The following is a 24,431-nucleotide window of genomic DNA, read 5'->3' as shown; positions in this document are numbered from 1 at the left end:
TTTGACAGATGACAAAACAAAAGATCAAATGCAAATGGCGAGGGCAGCCGAGTGAATGAAGATGAATGGGGGTTCGAATGCAAAGGGCCACAAAGTTACACAAATATGTATATGTGCACTACACAAAATATTCCAAAATGTGCCTACTTTTATGATATATTCGACTTTTATGATATATCCTACTTTTATGATATATTTTATGTATTTAACAGCAACAGAAAACATAGTTATTTTGATGTATTTCAATACTAATTATGTTTAATAATGCGCGTAACTTTTTTTTGGGCAAAACAACACTTTGTTTAAATAAAATAACATTGAAGGTGAGGAAGGCAAAGTTACGAAAATATTCACATAATCATGAATGAGGCGGCACTTTTCTCATTACCACCAAGCGAGCCACTGACAACTTGGGCTGCCACAAACATTTGACATTTTCATTTGACTTAGTCGAAAAAATAGATAGACGAGAATAGCAACAACCACCTGCAGCACCCAGGGCGTAACTAATTTGAAAAAAATAACAACAGAAATTGGGGGGGAAAATGGGAAATGGAAAATGGGGAAAGGGAAGTTCCCCGAAAAGTGCACCCAATTGCCATCAGATCGGCCATCATCATGTACATACTATGGTTGTACTATAGTTACATCCATCAAGTGGACGTGGGGTCATAAGCTCAACAACCAACAACCAACATGCAATGGCGTTAAACTTTTATGCGTGCTATGGAATTATGACACAGTGCTTTTGGGTGGGAGGTTGCGCTGCAATTGTGGGTGTGTTTCTCCTTTTGCCATCGCCTGGTCACGCAATGCAGATGGAAAGCCGGAGTTTTCCGCCTCAAGATAGCTGGCCGCCAGAATTCTCTGTATTTTGTATTTGGGCAGCAAGCGGAGAAAAGCGAATGAGGGGGTAAAATTTACACCTTTGCAGACATGACATCAACTTTGCAGGGGGGCGCATTATCTTTATGGAGACATCGCAATTTATTAGATTGTGTGCTCTTAAGTTTATCAAGAAAATGAAATATTTGTGTAATCTCCTGTAATTGTTTAAGCGGAGATTGCATGGGTATAGTACTTTGCGAAAATTAACTCATGTAGACTAATTAAGTGACTTTGGCATATATACTTATTAAAACACAGGACTTTCGCTAAATTTATCACGGACATGGAATATTTTTGTTAGTCTCATGTAAATGTTTGAGTGGAGATAGTGCAAAGATAGCCTTAAGCGAAAATGATCTCATGGTTAGCTCAACAGCTATAAAGAAAATTCATTCTATATGCCAGTGAGTCACTTTTAGTGCCGGGTTTAAATAATCTTTACATGTGATCTTGAATGTAATCCAAGAAATTAGTTGATAAACATGAGTAATCATTGAGATGGTCGCTATGTAATTAGCCCACTCTTTTTCGCGTTCATTCAATTCGATTCCAACATCAACATCGAAATCCACTGCAACTCATGCCAGTTCGTGGACTTGGAGACCGAGAGCCCCAGTAACCTTGAAACAACGGCACCGGGCTTACGTCACTGGGCTCCACAAACAGAGCCGAAAAAAGGCGTCTAATGTCCAATGTCCGGCTCGAAAGCATTAACCCACTGCCACCCCCCAGTGACCAACCCACCTCCCCCCCCCCAACCATCGCACAAGTGACAACGATGAATGTCACCGAGACTTTTGACGGCAGCCACTCCGCCACTCAATGAACACGGAATTGGAGCACACGCTTCATTCGCCCCCAAAACAGTGGGGCGATAAAAGCTCCACGCACGTTCACAGAGCAAGTGTAGTTGAATAGATACGAGTATGGCAACAAATTCGGATGATTTACGGCTCCTTCGATAGTGCGAATGGCAGGTTGCTCGCCGGCCAGTGGCCACTCATCAGATCACCTATAAAAATAGACAACTCAAAATAAACGTAGACGCGGAAAAGTCGAGGGAAACTATGGCAGCAATTCGGAATTGGCCGAATCAAGCAATAATAATTCTGAACAAATAAACGCTCATTTTTGTAGATCCGCATTCTATGGCCAGCATATGCGGGAAACACAACACCTCAGCCAGAAATTCAGAAAAGTGCTAAAGATGTTTATTGGCTCATTTCAATGACCAAAATGGTCTGTTCAATTAAAATGGCATTCCGCATAGTTTCGGCTTAGGAACTAAGAAATCCTAGTGATTATCATTAGTCGAATTATTGTGTACCCTGGAACTTGCTATTGACTAAAGTCAAAGTAAAAGTTAATAAAGTGGTTGTTCTTATTAAAGAGCTAAGATTATTGATGAAAATTAAATTATAAAAGTACATTTATATATAGATTTAACCCTTCCTTATGTTTTTAATTATATTCAAAATCTTGAATTGCTATTGACAAGTCCCATCATCGATTTGCTATGATCGCTTTGTCGGCAAATTGGCTTATTTTCAGCACGTCTTTGGTTAATTTGCTTGGAAGCACTTATGATTCACTTATGGCATATGGTTAGTCTTCCGAATAATTAATATTTTCGCTCTTAGATGAGAGTTGTTGCGCATGGGGGGCTATGAACTCCAGGTGAGAAACTTACGCACTTTTATGGACGCTCGTAAAAAGATACTCATATTAAGCATACGACACGTGCGCCGCAGTGGCTTATTAGCAATTGGCGCCCAACTACGCCACTTTGTAGTTATTTTTTGCTATCTTTTGTACACCCAAAAAATATGATTGATCTGGCCGGTGAAGTATTTTTTTCTGACGCCGCACTGCGGGATGCTGGCGCTGACCCAGTTTCGTTATTTACTTTCAATAATATCTATGAATATATTCGCCTGACAAAAGCGAAGCGAAAATAAATTCTGGACCATTGTTGTTGTGTTCTCTGAGCTGTGAGTAAATTGCTTATTTATATTATTCGGCCAGAAGCAGCAGCGAAAAGTGACAACAATGACGTCGTCGTCGAGCGGAGAGCAAAGCAAAATAAAAGCCACGCAAAAAGTGCTATTAATTCGCCATATCCCCGTTGGGTTTTGCTGTATTGTTTGGCTTGCGGTCTCACTTAATTGGTTTTTTAGTCAACCCAAAGCTGAACCTAATGATCCGTCATCAGCGCTTACGTATACGTAATATTGCACTGAACTAGTGTGGCACTGCCTCCGCAAAATTGTGGGCGTTTGTAACGCTGTGTAATAATAATGCTGACAGAATGGTTATTTCGTATGCCATAAAGACCGATAGATTATTAAGTGCTCATGCCTGACATGAGTAATAATTTGCATTGCTAATTCGCAATTCGTTAACCTGCCATGGAAACAATTGACAGAAGCCACCAAAATGTATGTGCTGAAGACCGGAACAATGTATGCATACGAAAGTTTATGGTTATTAAAGCTGAGTTCTGGGAAACGACTAAGTAATTAGAAGCAGAGCTAGTCTGAAGTCGCTAATGGCTGCCGAAACTTGTGCAGATTTGGCTGTCGCACTTGTGACCTCGGGTCAATGCTACACTTGTAAGCCCAACTTCAACTCCAACTCCAGACCCAAAACCCTTGTCATTGTCACACGAGTCAGACAAGTGGAAGGGAAACTAAGAAAGGGAACTAACCGATGAATAACCCATGAATAACCCAACCCAAGGCCATGACAATTACATAATTACCAAGTTGTGTGCTGGCAATTAACTCGACACTCCATTCTTGATTGATGGCACCCGTAGCGGGAACGAGTGTAGAACGAGTGTCCTTTGCGTTCAATATTTACACTCGTTAAGCAATAAACTTATTGAACATCAATTGAAGCACTTTTCCAATTTTCCCATTGGAAAGGGCTTGTCGAAGCGAAGGCTGCACACACAGATTTAACCCAATAAATGTCGATTTAAAGTGCGTAATGTAAGCGCTAATTGTTCCAACAAACCACAAAAAAGCCCTTGCACTGGCGAAGTGCGGGTCATGCCGAGTTCAATGATTATTAATCAAATGCCAGTTTAATTATGCGACTTGTTAGAGACGAACACACAGACAGACACCCGAAATGGTATTCGTATTCATGTAATCACTCAGAATCCCCGCTTTTCCCTCTGCGGTCTGTGGCTTCAATTAAAATTCGTTCCGCCGATAAAATTGATCGCCAAGCGAGTCGGTCCCCAAAATTGAAAGTTTACGAGCTCGCCTTTTTCTTCTTTTTTTTTGGCACTAGAATGAGTGTCTTCGGTTCTTGTGTTCTTGGCGCCCAATCGAATGAATGTCAAGTATGAATCCATTGAAGACCATTTCACTTGATGGCCCTTCGTCGTGACAATTGTCTGCCTGTCCCTCCATCATTTTGTTTTTTTTTTTATTACTTAATATCTTTCGTTTCTGTTTTTGGTAAAGTATTTTGATTGTTTTCCTCCATTCGTTGTATCTTTGGCTTCGCACAGCGTTCTTCTGCAGTTCGTGGCGAACTTTTATCGGGTGCGGTTCTTCGACTTTGCCTCTTCAGTTTTTTTCGGTTTGCAATTTGTTTCCGATTTCGTCTGGATAAGCCAAACATGTATGAGTCCGCCGATATTCAATACTCAGATACTCGTTTTTGGGTCTCCGCTTTTGGGCTTCGCTTCGCTACTCTGACATTGAACTTGCCGCTTAATCATTGTCAAAATATACGATCACGGTTCGCGTTTGCCAACAATAAACCAAACAAAAAACAACCGATTGCATTCAGGCTTTCGATAAACAAATTTGGTTTTCCTATGGTTTTATTTACTTTTCGCTGCTCGTATTTGCATTATAAATTAGTTTTCAATTTACGGCACAAACATTGACAAAGTGACATCATGAGTTGAACAGCATGTGCAGCTATAGTTGGAATTTTATACGGAAAGTTTTAAGCTTTTCTGAGATATTTATAAAAAATTTATAAAAAATCTATGTCTTCAATAAGATATTATGTGAATATTTTAAGGATTAATCAAAGGTTTTTTTATATTGAAGGTGCCCTTTAAATATCAATCCAGTAATCATCATTTGTTTCTTTTTTTCCTGTTTACTTGTCAACATTTTGTGTGCTGAAAGATTTTTTAAGCAAACAACGAGCAAATGAACAAATTAAAACAAAAGTAAATCCGCAAATCCGTGGGCGCCAACCATGCAGATGCGTGGAAAATGCGAAGGGGAAGGGTAATTGAGCGGAAAGCGAAACGGAAATGAAGGAGCTAAATATTCCAAGACGGAATGATTTTGTTGGCTATTTTTAGAGGATAAAGCATATGTATTTCCAGTGCAATATAGAGCGAATGTCAAGGCAGTGATCAGTGATGGGGTCAAGTCAAAGGTCTTGATTCCACGCCCCAGTGATTGCAATTATGCGATGTGATTTACTGCCTTTGACCCGCCAGCAAATGCGAGGTCAACTTTTATCTTTGGTCAATTTGGCGGAGAACATTTACTTACTTTCGTGTTTTATTCTTACCCCAACTCCAATTGCAGGCCCAAGAAGACAACGTCGCTGAGGGAGAACTGTTAGCAGGAGGCCAAGCCCAAAAAAGCGAGGACAATAGTGGAGGAGCGTGGATCCATGCAAATTCTGGTGAAATCTCTTCGCTGGAGCTAAAGTTGCAGCTCGAAGATCCAACTGGCAGATAGATTTGCTCTCGGAGAGCACATTTCCGCACTTGGTGGGACAGTGGGACGAGATTGTTTGTATACTCGAATAATACCGCATCCAACCAGCCGAGATGCACACGATGATGCCCGGCCACTTGCACGCCATAGATCTTTGAGGCCAGGCCTGCGATATTTGGAGTGCACTGCTGCTGGTGCCGCAATCGGCGGATAAATTGTAATAAATAGCCAGACAACCGAATACTTGGCACAAAAATAAATACGAATAATAAGAATCGAAAACGAGGCACGCGGAACGAACAGCGCTCCGCACGCATTGCAACAGAGATTGTTGGCTTCGTATCCATTCGAGGTGTGGAGTGCATTGGCCAGTCCGTTGGGGTCGTAATCCCCATACCACCACATCACCATCACTATTGCCACTTTCTGGACTTCTTCTGACTCCACAGAGACGTAGGTCGCGGCCAGAAAGTGTTCCAGGGCAGAGGCAATCGCAACCGGAGCGAGGTGTACACTTTTGGCACCATGGAGGGCGGTTACGTCAACGAAGGTGAGTGGAATCCATTGAATCCATTAAATCCTTCGATTCAAGTGGGTGCCATGCGATACTCAAGAATGCCTTTCTATGCCTTGATGCAATTCTCATTTTGAGTTTGAAATGCTGTTGATTGCTTGGAGATTTATTGAATTTCATTTGGCCAGTTTCTTCTCATTTCTTTGTGCGCTGAATGGTTGAAGTGTAAATTAAATACTCATTTTACCTTTGGGCCATCTTGAGCATTACTGAAATGTTAAGAAAGTGGTTCTAAATTCAAGTTCATTGATAGTTTTTGGTTATTATCAAAGCTTAAACTGGAATTTACATACTTTTTTGTACGGCTTCTGTACATCTGCACGATTTATTCGAAAACCAAGTAATTGTAATTACTGCGAAATGTTTATTTCATCAGCTAATTATTCATAGTCGCCCACCAGTGCAAAAGACATATAGGATATATATATAGGATTCAGACGCCATAGAGACACTTACATCATGACTGTTTTCGACAATAAATATGTGTATTTTCTCATTCATTTTGTGGTTTCTATGCGATAAGTTCACCTACAATACCTAAAAATATTTCTCGCACAATGCAGCATTCATTCAGCAAAACACCGACAGATGTTTGAGCAAAATATTTGACTTTGAATCCAAATTCTAGAGAATCTAAAAAAAAAGAACGATGAGATCTGCACAGTGACACCGAATTCTGCAATTTATCAGCAATGCAAATGCGAATGCGAATGCAGATGCAAATTATTCAAACAGACACTTCACTCACCATTAGTCAGAGCACTGAGGCAATACATCTAGATTTGCAATATTAGTTCTATTTGTTTTTATTTTTGGCAAACACTTTGGCTAATAGAAATAGACAATTACGATACCTGACGACTGAGTCACAGCACAGCAACTAACACAAAAATCACCAATTCTTTCAAATACCTGCTGCAGAGGATTCTGACGCCATAATGGGTGTGGAAAGTCCAGGTAAATTGAAAGATCTTCCATTTAATCACTTGTTCTACACACGTCGTCTTCATAACCAACGCATATAATTATGGGATCGGCGAGGTGGGGCAACTGGATTGCCATATGGACGGGCCCTCCCATCCATTTCGATGACGCCCAATTAAAGTCTGAGATATATGGCAATGAGTGAGTTCGAAAGCCGGTTTGCCCACCAGTGAATCCCCTCATCTGTAGGGCTCCCTAGATCCATCGAAATCGGTCGCTGACACTTTGTTATTATGTCTGGTGACGCCACAACTGCCCAAGTGGCATTCTATTTTTGCTTGGTTTTATTTACATAAGAGGATTAGCGAATGTAAATCGCAGCCCAAATTGGCCATGCCTATCATATTTGATTCTATTTTCCTATGTATTTTCCTATAAGTAATGGCATGCAAAAAAAGGAATTCTCCATGTTGTGAAAAGTGAAGCGTAAAGTAGTCAGCACGCTGACAACTGAATGTTCCACAAAAGGCAAAACTGTCTGTCGAGACGGATGCTGGGTAGCTGGGCGATTTCAATTAATATTCATTTGGGAGAAGGCAAAAACTGTCATAAATTATCGGTTTTTGCAGTTCCGCGAGCGGCGTCTTCAAGTACGTGGCGTCAAAAGTGCAACGCGGTCACGTCTTTCACGGTTGAAAATTGTTTTCGGAACTCCAATATGATGTCATCTCATCTCCGTGGAGCCAGCGCTTTTTAAGGACTGCAAGCGAAATGAAACGGCAATAAATTGGCGGTTTTGCGAATGCCAAAACCGAAACTAAAGCCAAAGCTTAATTCCTGGAATTCTTTGGGCCAGCATAAAATCTCATATATCTCTGCTGGCCATGGCCTTAGGATCGCCTGATGCGGTTTCCCTCTCGTTTGTCTGCCCAAAGTCGTTCTACTCCACCTCCACCGAAAAAAAAGAAACAGATTAGGTTTTTGTTTATTGAGTTCACAAGAATCGCTGATGGCAGTCGAAATTTATATATTTATTTGCTCTTGAATTCGGTACACAAACACAAACACACACTTCACAGCTGCGCAAATGCTTTAATGAAGACAACTGAGTGCGCCATTAAATTGTAATTAAACTATGTTTGGCATCAGCATTTTTGACATTGGAACAACATGCTGTAAACAAAAGAAATTATTCTCTAAATCAGACACTAAATTGGTCATGCTTGGTTCACTATCAAACTGACCTCGTGACCTTGCGCGGGCTGTAAACTATATGTATATTTTTATGTTAGAACATAAATACACAGCATGACAAATGCCATTGGCCCAAAGTTCCGAAGCACCACCGGATATTGGCATACATACACTGGGAAAGGGTATGCATAATAAATCAATAAATAATCTAAGAAAACCAACGAAACAATCCAGGCATTTAAAGTTAATAAATTTCTTCATTACTTGCCTGTTTGCTCATTAAGTTGACATTTAGCGCATTGCGTTTCCATGAATGAGACTATTTACATAATGAGGCCTGATAAGCTAAGAATTTGCATAAATCTCGCTAAGAAGTGGACATGAAGGCGTTAAGCCTAACACCTCCCACTTATGACAGATATAAAGAGCTAGAAACACGTTTTATTTGCCGTCAAAACAACTTTGCTTGGGCATTAAATTGTTTTTCAAATCGTTTTAGGTGTTCAATTACACGACATGGAAAATGCATCTCAGGTCGCTCAATGTCGACATTTTTTAATGGCCCATGCGATATGATCAATTGTTCCAAGACTTTTTGTGAGTGACACATTTTCCTGAACCGTCAATATATGTGGAAATTGTTCATGTCGCCGCGATTTGATCATTTCTATTTTCTCTGCCACTGTCCCCATTTCGCTGAAATGTCAGTTTTCATTGCCCACTGGAAAATGGCATTCTCCACCTCAATTTGTGGTCCAAGTTCAGGCCACAATCCCCAATCGCTGGCCAATTGATCGGTTGCAGCCAGAAGAACACGTGATTTGCATTTAAATTGTTTTTGGCCTGCTCCTCGAACGAATTGCAACCGAATTCTTCGCAAGTCGCCGTGTTTATTCGCATGGGCGCCTCGCCGGTTTGGAGCACGGGAAAAATATTATATGGTAATATAGATTACTAAAATAGAGAATATATTGCATTATTCATTCTTTCTCACTCACAACCACTCATTGGAAGACAGTGTTTTTTATATGAGATATTTAAAATCGAGTGCCTGCTTTTTCTCAGTGCATCTAGCCGGTTTTGGCCCTGAACATTCAGCGACTTGACCAACAACCGGCGGCAAACAATCGTGGAAATGACGTCAGCTCTTGGCGCTCTTGTGCATACAATTGAAATCAATTTGCAGTAGCGCCAATTGCTGTTGACATATTTCATCTAAGGCGTTTCATTTCATTGCGAGCAATGAAAACTATGCTCATGTGGATATGCAAATTTTATTACTCACCAACTGGAGTTTATGCGCATGCGCAGCCATTTTGACTTTTGATTTTCATTGGGGGCAATGTTTGTTAGTTTTAAGCATATGAAAGTCGAGAAGTCATCAAACTTTAGCTAAATATATATGGCCAAATAGGAAGTCAACTTTGAGCTGTCTTCTGCCGAGTAAATCACTGCCACTTTTCGGGCTTAGAATAAGCAAAGCCAATATTTCTGTCGATTTTATCTTGCCTAAGACTAACTGCCTGTCACAAATCTTAAACATTTTGCAGCCACATTATTTAGCAGCTTTATCGCCAATAATAATATTAAATAATTTATTTTAATGGTCAGTCGTGCTAAATGGGGCTAAGTGATTTTCGGTGTAGATTTCAAGCTCGGTCTTGGCATGCAAAATTGTGGTTTTTTTTCTCCAACATTCTCGAACGAAATTAGCTAAAATGGCCAACACAAAAGACCAGAGGCACCTCGTGACTTAGCCACCGTCACTGTGTGTGGACTGTGGCTGGAAAGAGGTGCACTTTGAAATGCATCAAAGTAAACGGCGTTGAAGGCGAAAGATGCTATCCATCAGTTGGCAGTCTGCAGTCTGCAGGAGCCGGCACGTATTTGAAGCCCCTCCAGATTGGCGTTTAATAGTCAGATAAATTGTCGGGCCTCCGGGCACCTGAGCTGCATATACATATCTAAGACTGGCGGCCACTACTACGAACATTTGTCAAAATGCGGAACAGATTCTTATCGGCCATTGTAAATGGCAGGGTGCCGATACACCGACAGTGGGTGAAGTTAAGTGCAGATACATGGGTATGTATCTGTAGCTGTAGTATCTGTATCTGTAGTTGGATCGGAGCAAGCTTTGCCGCCCACACAACTCATAATTGGATTACTCCAAATTCCCATAATTGGCAACCGTAGGCCAGCTCTAAATTAGCGCAAAAAAAGAGAGAGAATCAACGGAAATGTGAAAAAATCCCCCTTGGCAATTAATCAATTTTTTGTAATAAAAACAAACCTTGGGCTGTGTGGCGTAGGCTGTTTCGACGATTGGACACTGACAAGCCCTCGGGCAAAGATCTCATATATATAGTATGTATGTAGGGAGATTTCTGAGGTGTTGCGGGCTTCATTAAACTCAAATTAGCTGCCCCTTTCGCGGCAGTGGATAAATGACAGCGATAAATCAAACACCAGCCAATGTCAGAATTGCGAGTGGATCTGGTGGATCAAAGTGCCTGGAGATCTGAGGAGCCCAACTAAAGCCACTTACGAATCTGAATTTCGCGGAAAACTTACTCACCTTACTTATAGGGGCCAGCATTTCCTTAGATCTGAGCTAATGTGGCACTAAGAGCACGCATTTCTGACAGACAATTAAAAATAAAATGTTTCGAAAATACTTTCACCAAAAAGGCGTGACAATGTCACTGCCAGGCAGCTGAGAACGAGAGCCAAATAATTTGGCTCACAGCCAACTAGCTACCGATTAAATGAGCTTCATAAAAAAGCAGCGCTAAAAAACAAAACAAAACGTCAAGTTTACAGTGTGCAGTCATAATTTAAACTGCGAATATTTCCTGAAAGTAAAAAATAACTTAGGTATATTTATGCCAAAAAGCGTGTGTGTAACGAGCAAATGATTGGTTATATACGGTGACATTTTAATTCGCATCAAGGACAGCTGAAGTGAAAAGAATAGACTATTTAATTATACAAAATGATGGTTTATGCACATTACGAAATTACGTGCCAATTTATTTAATGATCTGATATGGAAACCATGGAGGGCGTGTCTACTTTGATGGAAAGTGGGTGGGGCCAAGTCAGATATTCACTTTCGATAAGACTCTAAATGCTAACTGCATTTTAATAGGAGGCATTTTTCTTTCCCAAGTAAACAATTAGCAATAAATAAAATATATGAATAGGAGGTATTTGTCTTTATTTTCTAAGTAAACAATTAGCAATAAATAAAATATGTGAATAGGAGGAATTTTTCTTTTTAAATTAAACAATTAGCAATAAATAAAATATTAGACGTTTTATTGCTGAAGCACAGAATGGTGTACATATTTTGCATTGGACTTTTGCAAACTCTTTCATAAGTTTCAGCATTTTTACACCCACTTTTAAATGTATTTTTTATGAATGAATAAATTGCTGTTGACTGGCAAAAATGCCAGCAATTGTAAAACGCTTAAACGACTTATTACAAAAACGCCAACCAATTTGGTCGTCAAATCAGAAACTCATCAAAATGGTTGCATGCCATAAAACAATCAAAACTACTTGTAGAAAAACGCAACGTTTCTTCTTATCAATTGCGAAAACTTTTAAAAAATTAAGCAATTTTTTTGCTACACTCGCTTGGGTTACGTGTCGTCGATAATTAAAACAGGGAATTGTTTTCCGACTTTTAGGCAGTGCAGTGACTTCAGGGGGCTTCTATAATAGAATCCCTCAATAAAATGTGAGACTATGCCCCTGAAATTTCAAACAGAGAAGTGCTTTTTACCCTTTCTCTGGCTATTTTGAAGTTTATTCAACCTGAATGAGTTATTCTCGCCAGGTAGAGCAAATCCACTGGTTCTCGTCCACTTTTTTATGGCATTTCGTGGAGCCGACTGGACTTGCAAAATGTTTGTGGAGGAACTTCACCCACGAGCTGCATGGGCGGCTTTCTGGCTTTTGTATCTCGAATCTCGTGGTTTGCACGGCTAATTAAAATTGGGTTGTGCGCGGTTTATGAGTGTCTAAAAGGCACTGACGGCTACTTTGTTGCCGGGTGGCGTCATAAAGTCATTCCGCATTGGCAAAATGGGAATGAGCGCTAATTTAATTTACAAATTAGCCGCACTCGAAAACTGCATGGCAAAGTGTCGATTTGAGTGCTTTAATTTGTCATTTTTTCAGCTGAGGAAGGTTGTGCCTGGCATAATGTAACAAACTGAATCGGTAAACTTTGGACAGCGTGTATGACTGGAATTTAGATTTTACGGCTTTTGTAAAGAGTTTCGGGCGGAATTTTAAGAATAAATTTGGAGCAATGGATATGAGTCACGTTTCTATAAACGCGGTTTACTGCTATCATAAAATCATTTCGATTTCGTGGTGTTACAAACATTTGTCATATTCCAAACTCAAGGCAAATAATTGTACTTCTTTTAGGCATTTTCTGAGCCCCTCCACAAAATATTCCACAGCCACTTGATCGCTGCATGCGAAATGCTTCGTTTTGCTCGGGCCTAATGGTAATCGTATGGTAATTGGCGGAGTGCAGCGAATCGCATTTCGAGTTGCACGTCCGTTTTGGGGCATGAAGTGGCATGGCGAATGCCCGGGTGCCACGCCCACTTCGGGTGCACGGCTAAGGGTGTCAACGGCAGTTGTGATGATAAATCACAGCCCAAACACCCAGCCAAAGACGGGGAAAAACATTCCAAATCTCAAGGCTTGTTTGTCGCCAGACGTATTATTTGGATGCCAAATGTTGTCATACCCACTCCAGCATCCCAAGAACTTCAGATTCTGGTGCCTCTTGGGTGCAAAGGTGGCAAGTTCTGTTGGATATGTCACCATATCATTGTGTGGACAGCTTTTTCCCATCGGAGGAATATCTCCTCCCATGGTGGTGATATACAATTATAATTATGTCGGCGGGTAATTCTTCCCCTATACTTTTTCTTTTGGCTACCGTTGGGTAACTGCAAATAAAGCGACTGGTTTTTGGTGTTCAGTTTCTTTGTGCTCTGCTCTGCACCGGAAATGTGACCCAAAGGGGGGTGGGTATCCAACAACACATCTGGAAGTTGGCTACCAGTTGACGCATAATTAAGTGCATTGTCTGGGCGACTTCATTAGCAGTTGCACTGCCTTTGTTTTTAACTGTTGCAACTGTGGAAAATATTGAATATTAAACGAAATACAAATCGCGCTTTCAGGCGGGTTATGTTAATGTCATGATGTTTCACTTTCTATTTGTTTGCTTTTCTTCTCGTAAAAACCGAAATAAATGCTGTGTGCAATTCAACGAAATCGAGTTGGAAGCGGCGGATATCAAAGCAAATGGATTAGGTCAAGCGCGGCCAGAAGTAAACAAGCATTTTGTACAGGCGTCAAAGTTGGAAAAGCCTACAAAAGCTAGAAAATGCCGAATAAACATTGCGGCGTTTGTGAGTTTTCCAGATGAGTACGAGATGGGATTTGTTCATGTGATGTGACAACAAATGAATGGTTTATTACCGCGCTGCATGCAACATTAGCGATTTGGAGTTCCACGAGTTATGCTGACGTTTCCGCAGAATTCTTTCCGACAGCCAACACACCACACCCTCTAATCATCGACTGAATGGTTCATTAGACCCATGCGAAATGTGGAGAAATGGGGAAAAATAAAAATAAAAATAAAAGCACCAGAACCCAACTCCATTGGAGTTCCTCGACACGTTCTGCCCACCGAGTTCACTAAACTCGTGGCCGATGGGATCAGTTGGCCAACTCCCCTTCTCTCGTTCGCCTTGGTAGACATTCAAACATTTAAACATTCAGCAATTGACAATGCGAGGCGGCCAACATTTGTTATTGTTACGCGCAGACATTTTGGCTGCCTCTGCAAAACCATAAAAAAAGTACCAAATAGTAGCGTATGGCATAAAAAGTCGGAAAAAGAAAGAACCCCACATACAATGTACTTTTGCTTAGCAACTTAAGTGGAGGGCCAATTAAAAGTCTAGCGCGACTTTGTGTCACATAATATTGCTGTATATCGCTGTGGTAAAGCAAACGCCACGCGGTGTCAACTTCGATCTTGCAGATGTGACCTATATAGCATTTCTCCTGAAGCGACACACATGTGTTTTGATTTTTCTTCGGCGCTGTACTCGCTGTACTCGCTGTAATTCCGTAATTAATGCCGAAAGTGTCAGGAGACTCCTTTTTGAACCAAACTGGGTCAATGAAGTAAAGGGAAATGCAAAAAAGCTGCCAACAGATCCCTGACACATGGCGAGCCAGTGATTAAGAGCCAGTGATTCAACCCAGTTTTGGACCTCCACTTGAAGAAAGAGCGAAATGAGCGTGAAAAGGGATTCCATGCCCATGCCAGTGGCTATCGCAGTTGGGGCATCTTTGTCTGGGGGCCAGCTGAATGAAACTCACTTGTAAGCATGACCAGAAGTTGTTTACATAACCCACATACCTCGTACCCCGTTTGGGGCAAAATGGGTTATCATTAAATATGACACAGACAGCGAACGTATCCAATTGGAATCGCACTCCATGGGGAGATGGGGGAAAAACTCCCTCCCAACATGCACAATTAACGAAAATAACAGGGCCCAGAGTGAGAAAAAAGAAGAAACGCTTGTTTGACTGCCTCTGATTTCGATGAATGCGATAAGATACCACTTTTGTTAGGCCCTCAATGGTTAAAAGAAGAAAGCAGCCACGGCAGTTTGATGACGTAAATGCGACAATTTCTTTCCAATTAAACGTCAGCTCTGTGATAAGAATGTATCGTTTGTGGGTCTTGCGCAACATTAATATGGTTGTGCCACCATTTACCGCTCATCATATCGAATAAGGTCTTTAAAATGCTGTCAATTGCATTAGAAATAATAAATGTTAAAACTATTAACTTGGTTCATGGTGAAAGTGCATATATTCCACTATGTTCGCTGTACACTAATCGTAAACAGTTTACGCTATTCGTTTTAGCCGAATCACTTCCCCAAGTTCAAAGTCGCGTAATCAAATTTTTGTTATGGCTGCTATTGAACTCTTGTTAGCGTCTACCTAACATACAAACATGTGCTCCAAAGTGTTTGTGATGTTTTGGCATTTAACGCATGATTGAGTCATTAAGATATGGAGTAGTGGCCACTGCCATTCCCCTTCGCGTAATTTGAGTCCACAGAACGCAAGTAACGCCAAGTAAAACGATCTGGTGTGTGTGTGTGCGAAATGCAAACAGTTGCCACATTTAGGTTTTATGAGTTAAGTTCATTTTCATTTTCATTTTCGAATTCGTTTAACGACACAGCCAGCAAAAGCAAAGCCAAACCAGAACGAGTATCATAAAACTACCCGATGGGAAAAAAAGGTATGGGGTTCCGAATTCGAATAGGTGTTTTGGTTTCGTTTGAGTGATCAACTGAGTCGATGATTCATTTCATTTGGCGGTTTCTGGCTTGGACGTCGGCATGGTGAGCCCATCAGACTTTGATGTTCGAGGCCAGAAAGTGCTAAAAAATATTATAAATCGGGTTCGGAAAGTGGCAAATATATTGATTTTTGGGTGCCTTTGGGTGCCAGAAAAATCTTGATTAATATCAGAAGAAATTGCCTTATTGGTTGGATATAATAAAGTTCAATTAAAATGCATTTCAAAATGTTTCCCTATGCAATTACAAATTAAAAATTCGGCAGCTACTTTACACCTAACAAGAAGTGATTGCGGATATTTATTTAGGCACTTTTACATCACCTCTGTTTATTTACCCACTGGAATCTGGAGGGTATCACAACGTGGACTACTCGGAAGCACTTCTGAGTGCCATTGTTCGTCGTGTTATATCTATAAATGTGCTAAAATCATATGGGAATTAAAATTTCCTTATGGCTAATTATAGCTGTAGCTGCCGATCTGCCAAAGTTGAATAACACCGAGGTGCCGACACACACTCACCACCGCGATTGCATGAACATGCGTTGCAAATGTGCGTTTGTATTTTTAGCGATATGCGAAACATTTGGCGCCGGCCATCGGCAAATCGCCTCTGTGTAATTTACACTCACGCATCGCTGGTAAACAACAAAGCGGTGGGAAAATCGATTGGGGAAATTCAACAAATGAAAAATCAGACCAGCCCCCTGCAGCGACACGTGCCACTGAACGCATTTCATTTCATTTGCCGATCACATGCCCCTTTTCGATTTTTCCCCCCATCAGACGCGGCGTCAATTTAATTAAATGCCGTTCAATTTAATTGCCAACAAACCGAAGCGACTTCACCCGCACATATCTACCCTGTACATATGGTACTCTTACTTTTAGTTTCCTACCCCGCATATTATGTTCTTTTCTCATCATTTCGCTCACATTGGTCAGGCTCATCACATGATCATCACATGCTCATCACACGCTCATCAATAATTGTAACATATAATAAATGAAACATCCAAACATTTCACCTTGCTTTCCTAACTCATTTGGCTTGAAATTCAGCTTGCTCTCTGTTTTTTCTTCTACTCCTTCTCGTCGAACGCAGCGATCATATCCTATACCAATCCCAAACTGCAAATCCCATTGATGGCATCGGCCATTTACGCGCCCACCACCACCTCAACAGCCGGCACTCCGACATCAGCCAAAATCGCATCTGCATCTGCATCTGCATCCGCATCTGCATCCGTATCCGCATCTGCTTCTGCTTCATTATCATCACCACCAGGTCCTTTGGCGGCAGGATCGGCTGCCACATCCTCTGCCACCGCGGGCGGAGGTCCTTTGCAAGGACTTGTGGCCAAGCTGCGTAACTTTAAGCTCGACGACACGAAAAACATACGAAAACGTTTCCATTTCGATTACATTTCAAAGGACAGATTTTTGGGTATGTTTCAAAATTTATAAGAACCGATATAGAACCGATATAAAAGAGGTATGCAAAAACCTACTACTTTCCACTCTAATAAAGTGTAAATTTTGCACTCTTAAATATCTTTTCAGCCTAGTAAAGAACTAGAATTTATTGGAAACTAACATTTTAATAGAAATTAGGCAATAACTGGTAGTGATTTAAGGCAATCTACATTCTAAAGACATTATTAGGCATAGTTTGTTAGAGCAGCCGCACCATTTAACGATCTTTTTGTGCGCTGATCGCTCCAGAAGATCCCAACTTTTAATCAAAGCGAATTAGCATTTTCATTAACCAAGTTCGTTAAATTTGACGGGTTCGGCATTCCCACATTAAAGTCAAACTCGAAACCCGAAATCTCGTCGGTGGGCGTTCCCATTTTTTGGTGGCGCCTCACGCTTGCGCCCACACAATTTCACCGCGTTGAACCAAAAGTGGGTATCCAGCTTAATTTGAATGTTTTATTGCCGCTTGACGCTACTTAAACTTCGACTTGTGCATATTAAATCGACATTCGGGTGGGGCAGAATGCGATGAAGCGGTTAGCTGCCCGCTGCTAATGAAGTAACATCGAACACCCGCTCCAGCGGAAACTGTGGTTCATCACGTGTTCATCAGAATCAGTTTTTTTACCACCTCCCACTCTAGCTGAAGGTGCTGAGGCAAACAAACAATAAATTGGGGGGAAATGGAAAATCAAAGTTGGGAAAAGTCGAAGTGAAAAGCTTTCAGGGCACTGCTATCACTGAGTTATGCTTCTTGACAACTGATTCATCAGTGCCCCCTTCAATCAGATCGCAGCTGCAGGTGGTGCAGTTGCCCATTTTATTTTCGACTGCACCACATAAATTCCAGCGCACCACCATGGTCGAAGATCAAAGCCGGGGGATGCCGGTAATGGGGCGCGTTGCTTGCAGCAGATGTTGGGCCCCCCGCCCGAGATGAACTGCAGATACATTGCAACAGGTGGATGGGGCATGGTTATGGGGATGGGGATGGGAATGGGTATGGAAATGGGAATAGTTGGAAAATCGATGAGAGTGCACGTTAGAAAGTTACCGCAACCTTTCCACGAAAACACAGTCGGTTGTGTGTCTGGAGTGAAATTTAATTAAAACACGATGGTTCACTGGTTCACTGACATACCGATGCCTTTCCTATAAAAGTGCCATGCGCACACATCATAAAAAGTTTGAGGCCTCCTACTTCTCCTACTTCGCCTGCTCCACCATCCACCATCGATGAAGGCCAGCGGGAAATGGTAATCGGACAGTGGTAATTGAAAATTCGCAGCACGTGCTGCTGTTTCTGCTCCCGTTCGTTGACAGGGGCACAGTGAGTGCGGAAAGTAGTGGCCACTCCATGCCACCTGATAAGCTTCTAGCGAGATTTTTTTCGCTATTTATCTACTTCCGCGTGCGTTGGAATTTTTTGCTTATCACGATCACGGTTCTTTGCTTATCAGATGACCACACACATATGCAATGTTTCTTAGATAAGACTACCAGGAAAAGCGCAGTTTTCTGTCGAATAAAGTGCTGCAGCTCTTACTCATCTTATATGAAATTAAGCTATTAGAAAAGTCAATGTTTGTTCAGTAGTTTAGTGCTGTTACTTAAGTCTAGTGCCCCATACTTTTGGTCACCACTGTTCTATGCGTTTTGGCTCAGTTCCAACTAGTTTGGTACTTCTTGGCTTCTTCAACCGACTGTTTTGCCCTTTATAATGAGCTAAACATTAATTTTCACTTGAGTTAATTTTTCGCCATAAAGAGCGAGTTTAACGATCGCTTTGGGCCAGCAACTCAGCGGGGGGAATGGAAAACGAAGGGGGAGGTGTGATTGGTTTTCCACATGTCGTTCTCGACACTTCGCTAAATGGCCTGCTAACATTATGTATTTTTCAAAGCACTCGAGAGCCCGGGCTAAATTATGCTATAAATCAGTTTGATGTTGCCATCAATTGTTTACATGGACGGTATGTATGCACATAATGCATTGGCATTCCACGAATTTCGAAACAATAATTCGATGCGAAGATCTATAAACAAATTTTGAATGCAGTGAAAACAATCAATTAATTGGACAAAGCTAAAACTTTATGGCCCAGTTGTAAAACTATAGATATGTGGGTGTGATCATTTCTGACGGCTTATATAGTTCGTTCTATCACTTGTTCTATTGGGGGAAATATATTTATTGTAGAGCAGAAAACTTTTGAAATTCTTTTACCTTACCGTGTTTCATGTATTTTCCAGGCGGTCAGCTGAAGACCAAGAATGGCCAAAAGTATGTTTTCAATGGCCCTCCATCGGGGGTTTATGTTTCCAAAGCCTGCCTGATCATCGCTGCCTTCATCACCGTGCTGGCCCTACTCTTCACCATTGCCATTACCTATTTTGTGACCAGGCAGGGATTGCATCCCAAGGAAGTGACTCCCAGGTGAGTGAGTGAGTGAGTGGTGGTGGTGAACCCGATCCAAAACGGGTGTGGTTCGCTTATTAAGTTGGCCGGGTATTTGCTTTATTTCGCGGGGTTCCGTTTTGCATTTGTGCTAAACGTTTTGGCAAGCGTGCTAATTGGCAGTCGATGGCCGCAATATGACCTCATTCGGAAAGTGAAAGCAGTTTATGCTTTTCCCTGCGACGCATTTCGAGGTGTGGAAGGGTCAAAAGCATGCGAATTGGGTGTGACCCGAGCACTTTGCATAAACCAAGTCCCAAACTGATTTGTATCCTTCCACTCAGTTGCATCACCGCCGATCACCACGATGCGAATGGTACGCCCATCCAAACCGCCGGCTGGGTGAGCATTAATTCCCCGCCGCCCTTGGATGCGGCCACGCCCACTCCAATGCCAACTCCCACACCTACGACCACACCCACCATAACCACAACCTTGGCCAGCATGGCCGCGTCGAGTGCGAAGCCCGAAACAAGGATGGTGGATCCGAAAGTGGGTGACATTCCGGCGGTGGAGCCGCCAGCAGAAGTCGAGGATAACACGACCAAGCCCATCAATCGTCCGCTTAAGCTCTACGAAGGATGGCGACCACTTCACTATAGGTAAGTGAATCACTTGCCCACTTGGGCCACCAATTGCTCCTAATGAACATTAAACCAGACACGCGCCGAAATGCCATCCATCTGCTTAGATTACTTTGCATGCTCGCCTTTCAATTTAAGCGCAAATGCAGCTGACATCTAAATTGCTCACTCAGATTTTCCACAGTTTCCGGCTCTTTTTGCTGCCACTGCAAGTGCCGGAATCGATCTGGTTCTTATCCCACTGACACTCGTTAGAAAACTGGATCAATTTGTCTAGCTCAAGATGTGTTTTGACAAGTTAGGAGAAAAGCCCGTTTTAGATATTAGTTTAATAGCTTAAACGTTTAACGAGATAACTGGGATTAAGCCATCAAAAGTTGAGACAGGACAGTTTACAGCATTTCAACTGCTGATAATGCATTTTATTACAGAAATTAAAGGCAATTAAGGATTCATACAGAAGACTTGCAAATGGTGCTATTAATTGAGGAATATTTAAAGTGGAATCAGATTCTTATTCCAAGGCGTAGGAAGTCATCGGAAAGTTGGAAATGGTCGAAATGACCCAAGTAGTATTTTTAAAGGGATTTTCAAAGGGCGTGTTGGTAAATGGGAAATACATGCTAATAGAGTACACTTACTCCAAGTGAACTTTCTCTCATGAATACTACCAGCTACCCAGCCGCCGAGCCCTAAGCCTTATCCTTGGCAACTACTCCGCTGGCATCCACCCCAGAACCAAGCCCATTGACGTCACTTTTCTGGGCTCGCGAGTACACATTTACTTTTCTATTTCTATGGAAGGAAGTGGGTCAAGGATTGAGCCGCTGCAGTTCAGTAGTCGCCGTGTACCAAAGTGGAGACTCAACCCGCCAGCTACTCGCAATCGAGCTAACAACTTGTTTAGGCCACCGCAGGAGGTGATGGCCAGCCAGGAGCCAGAAAGATGGAGCCAATGGTCGATGGGGAATCGGTTAGGCCTATGCCATCCATCCATCGGTCACACTTCGCGGAAAAAGCGGCACAGATCTAAGCAAAGAATTGAGGCACGCCGACAGTCGGCATGACATAATGCGCCACATAGATGGCCAGATAGAAAGATACAGAGATAGAAAGATACTTTGCTCAATGAAGATGCGCGGCTCCCCGGTAGCCGCATGCATTAATATAATTGACACAGAAAGCCCAAGCTGGGCATTAATTTGTGCACGGCACGCAGCCTACAAAAGCAAAAAAAACTCCAGATGTGGGGAAAGTCCAGGGGCATCGGAATCGGTGGATGGAGTCGATTCTTGATGGATGGCGGCAAGTGCAGCACAGTTTTGCCACTCGAGCGTATCGATGGCAAGTGATTTTGCAGCTGCCGATCAGAAAAGCGCACCACACTGTTGGCCAGCAGTATCTGTATCCGTATCTTTGTCTGTGTATGGGAGATACTGTCTGAAAGCTCGCTTCCTGGTTGCCCCCAGAACACGCATTGTAAGCCAATCGCCTCAATTAATTGCAACTAGGCGCAAAGCCCGCACCCAGGGGACTCCAGATTGGCAAAGGGGAGGAGGTGGGGGGTGGCAAGCTCGGAGTTGGAGTCGAAGGATGGGGCACCAACTGGCTGCATCTGCCAGCGGGTCTGCGGCATTCTTGGCATTCGTGTGAGCGAATGAGCCGGGGGAATGGATATTCAATCTATGTGGTGTACTCTAGCATCCATGGGATAGCCAACTTCTTGGAGAGACTTTATGTGTTTGAAATAATTTCGAGGCATGACTGTTAATTGAGCAACAATTAATGGATCATTAAAAACGAGTGCCATTAACAGCTTTAATATATTTAACTGCAAATCTCTGTATTTAAATGGCTCTTCAAACGCAATTATGCAAAATGTATATTATATTTATTTGTATATTTATGTATACTCTACAAATCTTTAGCAACCATAGAGCATTGAGTATTTGTGGCAGCCAGCTAGCCAATTATCGCGCTTCTTGTTTGCTTTGATTTGATGGCTGATGCGGCTTTTGATGGCATGCATTTCATTTGCCGCATTTCATTCCGAACTAATGGCGGCGTCCGAAGTTCGAGGCAGAATGCAATGCCCCCGAATGGCGGCGAATGGTGTGCCAAACACATGTTTGTTTGTGGTCCCCTCTAATTTGCCCTCTCGGCGAGTGATTGATTGATTGATTGGCACTTTTGATGGCAGCGACCTGGCATTTTTGGCCACCATTTGCATTTCACCTGCAACTGCCGAAGCATTTCCCGTTCTATTTATACATGATACCATCTAAACTATATCTTCTTGCAGCCTTCTGATTGAGCCAAGTGTGGAAACATCGACCAGCAATGGCAGCCTGACCATCGAGATCGAGCGGGACGTGGCCAAGGTGACCAGCTGGGAGCCCATCGTGCTCGACGTGCACAACGTGAGCATCTCCAATGTCCGGGTGATCCGCGCTCTGCCCGATGGGGCCAGCAATGCCAGCGAGGAACAGGACTTGGATTTCGACAGCGACTACGGTGAGGATAATGCCACGTTCGTGATCAATCTGGGCAAGGCATTGGCGGCGGAGACCCAGCTGAGAGTGCTGCTCAGTCTGGATTTCGTCAGCCAGGTGACGGACACACTGCAGGGCGTCTACAAGACCAGCTACACCAATCCGGACACCAAACAAGAAGAGTAAGTGTTGCCCCCCAAGACTCCAGGAAACTCGTTTAAGGTTGCACTTACTTGTAGGTGGATGATAAGCACTCAGTTCTCGCCCGTGGATGCCCGACGCGCTTTTCCCTGCTTCGATCGTCCGGACATGAAGGCCAACTTCTCGATCAGCATAGTCAGACCCGCGCAGTTCAAGATGGCCCTGTCCAACATGCCCAGGTCGAGCACCACTCGCCATCGCCGTGGTTACACCAGGGACGATTTCCAGACGACGCCAAAGATGCCCACATATCTGGTGGCCTTCATTGTGTCCAACATGGTGGACTCGCGGCTGGCCAGTGAGGACAGTGGGATGACGCCGCGAGTGGAGATCTGGACGCGACCCCAGTTCGTGGGTATGACGCACTATGCGTACAAGATGGTGCGCAAGTTCCTGCCCTACTACGAGGACTTCTTTGGCATCAAGAACAAGCTGCCCAAAATCGATCTGGTGTCCGTGCCGGACTTTGGATTCGCTGCCATGGAGAACTGGGGCCTCATAACCTTCCGCGACTCGGCGCTCCTGGTGCCCGAGGATCTGCAGCTGGCCTCCTCCTCGGAGCACATGCAGGTGGTGGCCGGCATCATTGCGCACGAGCTGGCCCACCAGTGGTTCGGCAATCTGGTGACCCCGAAGTGGTGGGATGATCTGTGGCTGAAGGAGGGCTTCGCCTGCTACATGAGCTACAAGGCACTGGAGCACGCGCACCCGGAGTTCCAGAGCATGGACACGCTGACCATGCTGGAGTTCAAGGAGTCGATGGAGCACGATGCGGACAACACCTCGCACGCCATATCCTTCGATGTGCGCTCCACCAACGATGTCAGGCGGATTTTCGATCCCATCAGCTACTCAAAGGGCACCATTCTGCTGCGCATGCTCAACTCGATTGTGGGCGATGTGGCCTTCCGGTCGGCCACTCGGGATCTTCTGAAGAAGTTCGCCTATGGCAACGTGGACAGAGATGATCTGTGGGCCATGCTCACGCATCATGGCCACGAAGAGGGCACTCTGCCCAAGGATCTGAGTGTCAAGCAGATCATGGACTCGTGGATCACCCAGCCCGGCTATCCGGTTGTCAATGTGGAGCGTCGTGGTGCCGATCTCGTGCTGCGCCAGGAGCGCTATCTGCTGCCCTCCAAGAACACTGCGGATCTGAGCACCTGGTTCATACCCATCACCTTCGAGACGGATGAGCTGCGCAAGGGCGACAACATACCCACCCACTGGATGAGGAGCGAGGACGAGGAGGAGCTCATCGTGGGCAATGTCTTCACGCACAACAGCAACAGCGACAACGTGATCTATCTGAATCTCAACCGACAGGGCTACTATCGGGTCAACTACGATATGACCTCCTGGCTGGCGCTCAAGAAGAACTTCAGCACCCTGCCCAGGATCACAAGGGCTCAGTTGCTGGACGATGCACTGCATCTGTCGCAGGCGGAATACCTTACCTACGACATACCGTAAGTTTGGAATGTAAGACAA

The 24,431-nt window shown here is 43.2% G+C and overlaps 1 protein-coding gene and 1 long non-coding RNA gene across 4 annotated transcripts in view; one reads left to right on the top strand and one right to left on the bottom strand.

Moving 5' to 3' along the window:
- Positions 1-24,431, top strand: part of LOC122620452 (aminopeptidase N) — a 30,188-nt gene that overhangs the window by 3,809 nt on the left and 1,948 nt on the right. For 2 of the 3 annotated variants that reach the window (XM_043797927.1, XM_043797925.1), the window contains 5 exons: positions 5,460-6,144; positions 19,459-19,642; positions 19,948-20,265; positions 22,550-22,921; positions 22,979-24,409. In XM_043797927.1, the coding sequence (XP_043653862.1) occupies positions 6,120-6,144; positions 19,459-19,642; positions 19,948-20,265; positions 22,550-22,921; positions 22,979-24,409 (2,330 nt within the window). In that variant the 5' untranslated portion in view covers positions 5,460-6,119. Of the gene's footprint in view, positions 1-5,007; positions 5,151-5,459; positions 6,145-19,458; positions 19,643-19,947; positions 20,266-22,549; positions 22,922-22,978; positions 24,410-24,431 lie in introns of those variants that run through there. The other variant, XM_043797926.1, reaches the window with a different exon arrangement.
- On the bottom strand, positions 8,708-11,002 carry LOC122620453. The gene is made up of 2 exons (XR_006326128.1): positions 10,865-11,002; positions 8,708-9,240 (listed from the first exon to the last, which is right to left on the bottom strand). It is a non-coding gene; the product is annotated as an uncharacterized LOC122620453 (long non-coding RNA).

The sequence above is a fragment of the Drosophila teissieri genome, chromosome 3R (assembly GCF_016746235.2).
Source record: "Drosophila teissieri strain GT53w chromosome 3R, Prin_Dtei_1.1, whole genome shotgun sequence".
NCBI classification, from domain to species: Eukaryota; Metazoa; Arthropoda; class Insecta; order Diptera; family Drosophilidae; genus Drosophila; species Drosophila teissieri.
The sequence above is the reverse complement of the archived record's forward strand: the minus strand, read 5'-3'. Positions and strand labels throughout refer to the sequence as shown.